At 42.2% G+C, this 11,813-nt stretch overlaps 1 protein-coding gene across 1 annotated transcript in view; it reads left to right on the top strand.

Annotated features, from left to right (window-relative positions):
• The first annotated feature begins 2,992 nt into the window (after nucleotides 1–2,992).
• Nucleotides 2,993–11,813, top strand: part of sh3rf1 (SH3 domain containing ring finger 1) — a 34,198-nt gene continuing 25,377 nt past the window's right edge. Inside the window, exons 1-2 of the mRNA XM_061077824.1 lie at nucleotides 2,993–3,262; nucleotides 4,127–4,638. Coding sequence (XP_060933807.1) covers nucleotides 4,252–4,638 — 387 coding nt within the window. The 5' untranslated portion in view covers nucleotides 2,993–3,262; nucleotides 4,127–4,251. The remainder of the gene's footprint in view (nucleotides 3,263–4,126; nucleotides 4,639–11,813) is intronic.

The raw sequence follows: 11,813 nt of genomic DNA, 5'->3' as shown, positions 1-11,813 counted from the left end.
TCCCAACAATGAAGTATCATTCAGTATTCATGTTGCATGGCGACACTTCATTTGTTTGTTGCTCCGTTTTGGATTCAGTAATTCTGTTTTATTATTATGCATTTTTAACTCAGGGGTGATCACATTTTAGTTGTAAAGAGGAATATGAAGCATTTGGAGGTTGAGAAGTGTCTAATTGTGACAAATACCATAATTAGAGCAAGTGTTTCTTTGAAGTATTTAATAAGGGAAGCTCATTATTGGCTCAGTTTACAGTGGTGGTGTAAAACCAAGTCTGGTTTGTTAATATCGGTTGGTTGACTTCATTTTTACAAACTGGTCAGTTTGATTTCATCTTTATAATCAAGAGGTGACGTATCTCGTCTGGGATTTGTTTGTAAATCCTGGTTAATATGATCACTTGGCTACGCAGAAAACAAGAAGATGGATCAGAAAATGTCCCCTGCTTCAGTCTAATGCCCTCCCACACGATGTCTCTGTCTCACATAATGCTTGAGATTAATTAAACCCTTACTTTGAATCCCCTATAAGGCCTGTGTTCCTCTTGATCCCAGCTCTCAATGGAGAAAAAAGAAAAATCGGCCCACAGAGAAATATATGCACTCTTGCGATATCCGGCAGCATTCATTGACATTCAGCTGTGGTCCCTAATCAAATTCAAAAGCTTGTTGCCTCAGGCTGATTTAGTAAATTTGAAAGCCTTATCAAAGTAGTACAAGTGGAGATTACAGGATGTGAGTGCCATGATTTAAGCAGTACGCCAGTGAGCTTCGGGTTTGATTTCAAATAAAGACATCATCGCTTTAAAAAAGTCAATTATACACAGTAGTTCTGCTGTCAACTTGTGATGCTGCAAATTACACTCATGCAATTTAAAAACACTTTGCTTGTTAAAAATCCCATTTTACTTTGGTATTCGCTGTATTTCAGTTCTTTGTTCTGGGCACCTATTTATATTGATGTGCTGTGCAAGACAGGAAATATATTTCTGTCTAGGTTCATCCCTTCATTGAAATTGGGACATATGTCTTGTCATGTCTTCCCCTGCTTTCCTCGCTCCCATTTATAGGCAGTAACACAGCTGCCACCTACATCATATGAGGGTATCTGAGTGTGTGTGTGTGTGTGTGAGAGAGAGAGAGAGCATTAATCTTATTTTAAGCCCTCAAGTGCAGTCATTGTGAAATAAAATATTACCTTTAAACGATTCCTGTTGCTTCCCTGAATAACATTAAATAATGTTCACTTTTGACAATAAAAGTCTGAATATGTGCAGGATTTGAGTGTGTTGTAAAATATGGGGGTCAAGCAGAAAAAAAGAGGCCAGGGGCCATTGTCTCAGTGGAGGTGGAGGGGCGGAGCGCGGCCTCATCTCAGTGAGGAAATATGACCTGAGGGCTCCTGCCAGCTCCCATGGGATCACATGTGACAGAGGAGCGCTACCTTCATATAAATCTCTTGCTTTATTGCTCTGTTCCTCCTCTCCTTCATCTCTCCCTCTTGCTCAATATGCAGTGTCCTCTGAATGGGATAGAGATAAATCAGATGTTTATTGTCTGGCTCACTGTGTCACTCGCTCTCCTCTCCCCCAGTACTTGTGTGCCTGCAGTGCCTTCAGTTTGAATGTTATTAAGAGTCAAAGGTCTCCTCCCAATTTATTTCTGTAATAAAAGCAGAACCTTTGGAAAAGTTCCTCCCCTCTCCCTGTGAACGTGTTGTCTATTTCTGTATCAGCCAATGATGGCCAACAGTTTGATTTGACCTCAAGAATACATACAAACTCCTATAACCCATAGAAAGATAGATAGATAGATAGATAGATAGATAGATAGATAGATAGATAGATAGATAGATAGATAGATAGATAGATAGATAGATAGATAGATAGATAGATAGATAGATAGATAGATAGATAGATAGATAGATAGAAGGATGGATGGATGGATGGATGGATGGATGGATGGATGGATGGATGGATGGATGGATGGATGGATGGATGGATGGATGGATGGATGGATAGAGAGAGAGAGAGAGAGAGAGAGAGGGAGATAGAGACAGAGAGGTTTATACATACATATAAATAATATATATATATATAGAGAGAGAGATAGAGAAAGATACAGAGTTAGAGAATTACAGAGGGTTATAGACTAAGATCGATATAGAGTAAGATGGAGAGAGATCGGTAGAGAGATATAGAGATAGACATATATATATATATAAAGAGAGATTATAAATAGATAGAGAGATCGGGAGATAGAGAGATAGGTCTGTAACATCTTCATCCTGTATGTCCTGTATTAGTTTGTTGTCCCAGGAATAAAACATAGACCACTAGATGTCCCTATTCACTCTCTGGTACAAATGTAGCCACAGCATATTGCACAGATAAGAATCCAAGTGTGTAAGAGGACCATTTGTTGTCGTCTGTAATGTGCACACAGCAGAGCAGTATGTCAGAGCGTCTATGTGCTGATGCAACAGAAACAAACAACATATATCTATGGTAATTTGAGTTACTGCAGCATTTAACTGTAGTCTCAGGAGTGCTGGCTTCCATTGAGCTACAAATGACTGTTGGTGACATGACATCTGAGCTGAAAACGAGTTATTTCCCTGTGAGTGTGGGGAAAGATGCTGTTTCTGTCACATCCTTCATTACATGTCATTAAACGACACACAACAGTCACGCCCTTTTGACGCCGCCTTATGGTGCGCCTCGGAAATTTGAGCATCCAGCGCACTCTAGTACGACTTCAATCGGTCTGAAATGTGATATCATAAGAAATATAATGAGTATATTTTCTCTTTTATGACAAAAAAATATTCATGGGCTATTATGTTATTCATTTTCAAAAAGGTTACGACTAAATAACCTCCTAAATTCGTGCCTGAGTGATTTAATGTCCCACACACCCGGCCGCACTTGAAGCGCACACCCCCTCCCCCTCTCCGCTTGTTTCCAGCTGCACGGTCCAGCAGGACACAAGTAGCGTAACTAGCATGGCGCTCACTGCGGTCGGAGTTGCGTTGTGTCGCCTGTGTGCTTATCACTTGTGTTTCCCCTTAACTACATGACAGGCGCGTGTTTACAGTCCACGTCGTGCGTGTCCAAAGACTACACAACAGTATTTGTGAGTTGAATCCTCCAGGTAAGTGCTCAGCAAGAGTCCAGGTAGCTCGCTAACTAGTAACGTTAGCAGGGAGGCAAAAACATTGGGAGATACGGAGCAACAAGAGGAGGAGTCCTGGTTTTGAAGAGGTAAGCTCAATTACATTTACTGTGCGAATCACTTCCCAACTTTTACAAATAATTTATAACACGCCGAGGAAGTTGTGGAAATGTTTTTGTGAAGTGTGAACGCTTTAAAAAACTTCTACCCGTTAGTTGCTTATGAGGTTATAACATTGAAGCAGCCTCCTCGCTAGCGAGCGGTGGTTGCTAACAAACTTGCTTTAATATGCGCATTTATAGATTCGTTTCACTCATGTCCGGTTAAAGGCTAATACGTTGAGTGTCAGGCAGAAAAATGTCACGAAAGTTTTACTACACGTTTTCGTGCTGTTAAGTATTACGTAATATTTACATTTTTCCGGAGTAACGTTACGCTGCTGTCGTACAAGCCTGCAACATTTGTGTTCTATCATCTAAGCGTCTTCCTGTGATGTCAGCGTTTCTAATGTGCGACCATCTGACTTTTGTCAAACTCATTTCGTCACTCGATGAAGTGTGTTGTTGACTACCATCTTTGTAAATTACCCTCAGTTTTCACTCTTGATGGATAAATCACAGTCTTTCTCTGTTGCATCGCTGCTGTAGGTTTGTGTCTTTAGTCGCGATTATGGACGTGCTTAGTTCCAATGATCTAAAATCAGTTACCAGGTGTAACGTCCAATCCCCTATTCTGTAATATAATGGCAGACTACAGGGCAGTAGTTTTTGTGTTTTGCAAATGTCGTTAGCTCATCAGTTAGCTGTCGTATTAAATGTGACCTTATTGGGTCAGTTTTTGTTTGTGGAAATTTAAATATATCATTCCTCAGTGTCTGCCATATGTGATCTCTATTGTGTGCCCACTATGACCTATTTACAGATTAATATCCGTGTCTTTACCCTTGTTTGTAGCTGATGCAGATGCCATGGCCATAGCCGAGGTATGGGTGTGACGTGACAGTGCTGCTCCTGCTTCCAAACAACAACCTTATCTGCACCATGTTTTGCTGCTGAAGTCGAGGCAGAACACACAGAGAATGGACGAGTCAGTCTTGTTGGATTTGCTTGAGTGCCCCGTTTGTCTGGAGCGGCTGGACGCCACGGCAAAGGTCCTTCCCTGTCAGCACACCTTCTGCCGAAGATGCCTCCAAGGTATTCTAGGCTCACGTGGAGAGCTGCGTTGCCCAGAGTGCCGGACATTGGTGGAGTGTGCTGTGGATGAACTCCCCAGCAACATACTCCTTGTGCGCCTTTTGGATGGCATCAAGCAGAGGCCTCGTCGGGCCGGTCCAGGGGTTGGAGCCTGCACAAATGGTACATCCGGAGCCGTGGCCAGAGCACACGTCAGAGACCAGGGCTCCAGGGACCAGGGGACTCCAGGAGCACAACCCCAGAGAGCTCAGACGAAGAGCCCCCTTGTCCGTGTAAGTACACTCACAGTGACTACACATGGATCACTGAGCATGAATCTGTGTTTCCCATTGTTGGGGTCAAGCTGAAACAAAACAGCGAAAATCTGTGTGGATTAAAAGCAGCATGTTGCATTACTGCCCTTCTAATCTTTGCTGTGGATCAACTGTTATCATGGTGATCCAAAAGCCAGCCAGTTGACCAGCAGCCCAACATTAGTAATGGCAGTGATTGAGAGCAGTTTAGCCAACAAATGATTCTGCTCTCTGCACTGTTCGCAGCCGGGCCTTTCCTTGTAGAAGGACTCACAGTTGTTTTTTAGCTGCTGACAATGCTGTATGCCAAAATCGTTCTTTCACTTGAGAACTTGCTGTAGAGTTGTGTGTGAATGTACGTGAGAAATGCAGAGTGGGACTACAGGGTTGTTCTGTCTGCAGTACTGAGAGGAATTGTATAGTTGGAGAAGCAGGAGAAAATCGTGAAATGTTAAGAGCCTGTTTATCAACAGTATTATGTAGACATTTTTCGACTACGCCTGTGTTTTCACACTCTTTGAGGGGTTTTAAAAGAGATCCTGACACAAAGAGAAAGGGATAAGCTTTTATGCATACAGATACATTAAAATAACACATTAGATCCCCTTTTTATGTAAGTAGAGAAAACTAAAGTAAGTGCTGAAGACAGCAAATATGGTTTTGCTTTGGTGTTGTGCTTTTTGAAAAAACAGATCTTCTCTGTATTATTTGCACTTCTTTATGGGAAAATCCATACCCATTAAATTCTTGGTTCCACATTTCAGTGAAAAAACTCAAGCCTTTATGTGTGTATATTCTGGTTTCTCTGAGATGACCACATGATTTGGAATAGAAATACATGCGGCACACTCCAGGAAAATTGACACCAGAAAAATCATTGTCAATAATATTATACACCTGCAATATCTTTTTACATTTGTTGCTATAAATGTACTCGCATCAAGCTTAGGATAATATTCTCAATGGTATTATTGCATGACTACAAAAACCAGGCTGCAAAAAATGTGAGGGGGACAAAAAAAAGTGGAATACCCACAGGCCCCTCTTTGAGCTTTTGTGGTCTCCACATGAGGAGGGTAGGGTAGATGAAAAGGTCAAGGTCCTATGTGGAATCACTGGAATGTCAAAGTGCTGATAATGAATCTGCCTAGCCATGCAGGTACGAAGATTAGAGACCTTGCTTAAAAACACTACTGAGGGACCCGCCTCATTTGCCATTCTATCACTTCAGAGGATTCATGCTCATTTCAAAGCTGTTTGTGCATTGCGGAATTCCCCCCCGACTCTGAAAAGCCTGCTTGTCTGTGATAAAAAAATGTTGGACACTTGAAACCGACAAATTATTTCACCACTCTTTTTTTAAGCCAGCTGATTACTGTTTCTCGGTGGTGGCACGGAGGGTACAATGCTCCGATAGCACACAATATATAATGTTTTGTACAAAGAAGTACCTTCAGAAGCTTGCATTGTCAACTATTTTGTTGGATGTCATATTACAGACTAATAGCATCTCTCAAGTCTCTTCTGTGGTCCTGAGGCATTCTGCTGATGACAGTGAACAAGAAAAGACATGGCTGTGCAGGTGAAACATTAAAAGTGGAGATCAAAGCTCTTGCTGATTGCCCAGCCTGATCTGTGGCTGGTGCCTCTCCGGGACTGAGCGCTTCACTGCCCCCGGGTGACTCCCTTAGTTCCACTTCTTTATTGTCCTACTTCTCATGTCTGTTCCAATATTTTTTTTATTTATCTTTTTTAAAGGGGTATCTCAAAGTTTGAAGCATTTCCTCTGGTGCTGTGTCCCCTGTTCGAGCAGAGCTCCACGTCTAGTTGTTATATGGCCAGAGAATGGATGGGAGGGGAGATTGGCCTGACAGATGCACAACAGGGTTCTGTTTCGGGTTCCCTCTGATCTTGCAGCCTGAACGACACTTGTAGAGTGGCCAAGAGAGATTGTGTGTGTATGGAGGGCTACCAGTAACAGAAGCTGATGAGTGTTAAGCGAAGTCATCAGGACCAAAAGGGTCAAATGTTTAGTGAGTAATCTCACACAGTCAGCTTTCTGCCCCTCCTCTTACTATTTCTGAGGTTGCACCAGTTGTTTGACACTCAGCCCTGGCATCCCTTTGATGAGGGGAATAAAAAGGTTCGTCTTGAATTTAGCACTGTGGTTGTCTGGCCCCTTCACAGTCAGTTTGATGACTCACCTACATGGTGCTGCGTTACATTAATGTTTTGTCTTCCCCTCGCCCCCTTTGTTGACTCATATAACACAGTATTTTGTTCACACAGATTGAGAACAGATAGCTCAGTGAAATGTTTGTGTGAGAGCGAGTAAAGCCATTGGAGCTGTCTGGAAGTCAAAGGTCAGGGTTCAGGAGTCATGTAATTCAGGGGCAAGAGCAGACAAGGGAGAGGCGAGAAGAATTAGAGAGAGCTTTCTGTGGAAGTCTTCAGTTATCATTATGGTCCCCTGCAGAGTTGAGTCTGTACACCCACAGACTTAAAATAGAGCTTCTTTTATGATCATTTCTGCCTTCGTAATAAAAGCTTCAGTGTTACGTTTTAATGGTGTTACACATTAGCCCCACAGTTAAGATTACATTTAGAGCCCTAATATGTAAATAATGCTAATGTGGTGGAGTTTTACTTGTTAGATGTGAGCATGTTGGTATGCGTGTGACTGTCTTGAGTGTTTAGTTAATGGGAAATGAGACACTTTTTTCCCCCTACGCTCCTGGGGATGTAATTAGGTCATTGTCTCATCTTTTTTAATGAGCACTTAAACATGAGAAGCTTCTTATTTGTATAGGCCTCATGTTTGCTTCCCCTTACACCTGTCATTATTTCTCATTATCTTTAAATCCACTAGACAAACAGATAACATTGACCTTTTCAGTGTCTATTTTTTCCTCCTCAGTTATTTATAAAATAAAGTTATGGGGTGCCTTGTCCTGTCATTTGTAGTTGAATCATTTCTTTAGAAAAGAAGAATGTTGTTTATGGCTTCCATATGTGGAGGTATCTCATTAAAATTCCTGTGCACTCCCTTGTCTGAGGTTGATGAGTCACACTGGCCCTCTTTGATGACATCATATTGTTGTTGAAGCCTTTCCTCTCGGCCGGCTGGCTGACCTCTGCCTGCGCGACAGAAACCCATCATTACATCCTCAAGCCGCCCACTTACTGGCAAACTGGTCCTGGTTCTTTCCACTGGGAATTTTTCAAAAAGGGCTTTGGTCTGTTGGTTCCTGCTCACTCACATGCTCACACTTTACTCTTGCCTCCTCTGTATTTCCCACGGACGTCTACAAGTAGCCGTGACCTTCTGGACAGTGCGTGTCAGGGATTTTGGAGCCACCTGTAATTTTCTCTTATGAGACACAGGCTGTATTTTCCCCATATTTCTGCCATGTACTTACTCCCTCCTGGCTGTCTAAATCCAGGCTGGAGTCTGTTAAAGGTCTAATGAGATTAGAGTTTATTAGACAGTGAGTTGGCACTGTTCCCCATTCTCCTCTGACTGCTGACTCTCATTCTGAAGAAATGCAACACTTTGTACAACAACCAGTGTCTACATCTGGTTGCCACTATGTATTTTTACACATTTATCTAATAAACCTTACCTTTAGTCAGTTTTTTTTTTGACTACTGCACTGCCCAACACATTCTTCATCACTTTCACACCTATTTGCAATTCTCACATTCCTAACCCTTCTTACAATGTTTTGGGAAAACCAGCGCAAGTTGTCTGTTATGCTGTGTGAAATTATTGTTCCCCATGTATGGGTTTACGTAATTCCCGGGGAGACGTTCACAAGACCTAATCCTTTGATTATGGTGCAGCCAAGGCCTCCTCGTTGTAGTGAAACATTGCTCCCCTGATGAGGGGTGTCTGCCTTTTGATGTCTTTTTGGGCTTTCAAGACTTTCCAGACACGTATAAGAAAATGTTACGTTGTTTTGTTCCTTCTCCTATGACCTTTTTTTTCTCCAGACAGAGTAGGCTGTTTTGTGTTTGTGTGTGAGTGGTTGCAGGTCACTGTTTATACTCTAAACACTGGGCTTGTCTAGTCTCGTCCCACTTGCCAGCTCACATGCACCATCTCCATGAAAGCTCCTTAAAGTATCAACACGCATTTTTGTTTACTTTCTGTGTGTTCGTGGAAGTTAGACTTCCAATGTTATTTGTCGTCTCACAGGTTACTTTGTTGATTGAAAGTATGGTTGAGGTTTGTATCTGCACAAGTAGGTTTGTACATCAGGTGATAATCTTATGTGTAGTGACGTGCCTTTGCACCTCAAAGCCTCGGGGCAGACTCCGCTGCAGCAGTTGTAGCTTGTTGCAAGCCTTGATTCATATACTTACAACCTGTTAGCCACCTGGCCAACACTTTCTGTACTATTTTGGGCTGTCTACATGTCTATGTGAATGGATGATTACATTCAACCTTATTGTGTAGGTTTTGTTAACAAGGGAGTGGTAACATTTGTATGAATTCTGGGTGGTCCAGCAGCCAAAAATGCCACATTTGCCAGTCGCCCACACCTCCCTGCCTCTTCCGTCCATATCTCATCTCCTGCTACGTCTGTCAGCGTGACAATAGTAAGGGATGCAGCAATGACCTTCTTTACCACAGTGCTATCACACCTGTGGGGGCCTACAAAAGCCTGTCTTTATTGCTTGTTTTATGTGTGTGGTCCAGTGGCAAGTTCCACAAAAATGTTTTGTGTACCAACTGTTTGTTTAACAGACAACGTTGTGTGTGCTTCTTCTCATATACCAATGCACTTTACACCAGTAATATAAAAGCATTTATGTCAACTATACTACTGACTTGGATGTTATTCATTGACACCAACTTGGTAATAGTATTTTCAGTGGAATTTATTCCTTTGACTGTTTTGTCAGCTGTTGGACCTTTGTCCCATTGTGTCCCTCCCCTATTCCCAAGGTGCCCTGAATACCTGCCTGGCCTTAACAGAACAGTTTGACCTCTCAACCTGTGTTGTGATTGGTGGGACAGGATTGGTCATCCATGGGCCATTTGACTGCTGGCATGTTAAGTGTTCAGTTCCCATCCCTTAGGCAGAATCATGAGGTGCTGGGAGTCTCGTTTTCAATTGTTTGACCTCTGACCATATAGCTATTACTGGCCTTTGATACACCTTTAAGCTGCCTCTGGCTCACCCTGCTGCTAAGTGAGAGAGATGTGTGGTCCCAGATCGTATCCTGAGATGAGGGAAAACTGATTTTATCAAATGTTTTCATCAGATTTGTAGTGTTTCTTCTGTAATCCGTGTGTATTTGTTGCGCTGCCATGTGCTTAAAAGTTTCCTGTTTTTCTTTGAGGCCCAGAGGTGCAGTTAATCTGCATTTGTCCCCTGAGTGACGTCTTTGTCCAAGCTCTGAGAATGCGCTGGGTATCCGCTACTGAGCCCAAAGAATGAAGAGGCGATGATTGTGTTGCTTACTGTAAATTGAAGTGAATATGTTTTTTTGTATATCTGCTTTGTACAGTATAGTTCTTATTAATGAAATTATTGAAATGTTGCAGATTATTCCTCTGCTAATAATTGATGAATTCCTTTTAGCTCAAACAAGCTGTTGCTTTACCACTTGAGTCTCTTTTTCCATTGGTAAGAAAATGAATATCTATTATTTTGCAAGTAAATGCCAAAATCTTGAAAAACATGGTTTCTAAACGCCTGCGTTCTCAGTTATGCCACATGTGTGGGGTCTCTGGTCTTGACAGTGCTTGATTAATTATTGAGGTGGATATGAATGGAGAGAGCCCTGACAAAGACTTGGGTCTCATGGAGTTGGGGGTTTTCTGTGCTCACATCCTACCACAAATGCTGACTAGAAGTTTCTATTCACACTTCCTATCCAAACCAACTGTTCTGAATAGAGGTAAATGTACTTTGAGTTGTTTGACACACACACAGACCTTGGCCTCTGAGGGTTTGGCCTGACAAATCCAGGGCAATGTTTGCTTTAATGAGTCACCGACTAATTTTAGATCCATGAGGGTACATTATTCGATACACGCCTACAAAAACTGGTGTGTAGTAGTAGTACACAAACAGACCTAAGACAGCAGACCTGAGTTGAAATCGGCAGCATGTTTGAAGCAATCTGCCTGTCTCCTGTAGTAGAAAGGTTTGATTTTCATGCTGTTCATGTTGAGGAGAGGCCTATTAGCTTTCATATACATGGACATCCTGATTAGTTTTAGAGGCACTAGCCTCTGTCTCCTTTCTACCCAGTGTGTAATGGTATTACTGTGGGCCAAGTTAACACAGCAGCCTTGGATATTTTGTAGTGCAAATGTGTGCCAGCAGAATTATCTGCTTGTCAAATGTCTCTAGTCTTGAGGACCAAGAAACTAATGAAGGCCCAAAACTCAGTTTCTCAGATTTGCCCCCTTGACACTGTCACTACAGTATGTGATGCCTCACCTAGCAATGAGTTGAGGTGAAGGAAAGTCAGCAGCTACATGTTACATCTGGGTCTAATAGAGGACGGAATGAACAAACACACTCACACACGTTCTAAAGAGAGGGAAAAATGGCCAGTGCTGTGCTGCGTCTTGAGTCAGGGAGAACAGATGCAGTGTTTGTGCCCTGGCCCTTTGCCATTACTGTGTCAATATCCTGGCTTTGTTTGTCCACTGTAGAGGAGTATAAAAAAGCCAATGTAAGCAAATTATCGTCAGTAGCCCACTACTCTGACATGCAACACTGGACAATTGAAAGATAAGCATAAGCATGTGAGAAACAGTCAGATATTGAACATAGATAACTGGTAGACAGCAGTTATATCTTAAGTTTTATTAAAGTTTATACTGAGTAGCTAATGTCCACTTTCTTGTCAGATTTACCATTAACTTGCAACACCCTGAGTAAATTGAAGTCAGCCTATGTAGAGCAGAGCAGGTGGCTCACCCTGAAAGACGAAAAGAAACAAAAGGGCACAGACACTGCACGCTTTCACCAGCACAGTGGAGAGTAATGTGAGGAAATGCTTAGTATTCAGCTCATATTGACTGCTACTGAATACGCAGATACTGTGACATTTGTGAACTAATCCTTCTGTAGTTTAGATACAAGCTAACTTCCTCGGTGCAACACCTCTCAGTGCTAATCCATGTTGTT

Source organism: Limanda limanda, chromosome 9, assembly GCF_963576545.1.
Source record: "Limanda limanda chromosome 9, fLimLim1.1, whole genome shotgun sequence".
NCBI lineage: Eukaryota > Metazoa > Chordata > Actinopteri > Pleuronectiformes > Pleuronectidae > Limanda > Limanda limanda.
This window is presented reverse-complemented; position numbering and strand designations above follow the sequence as displayed.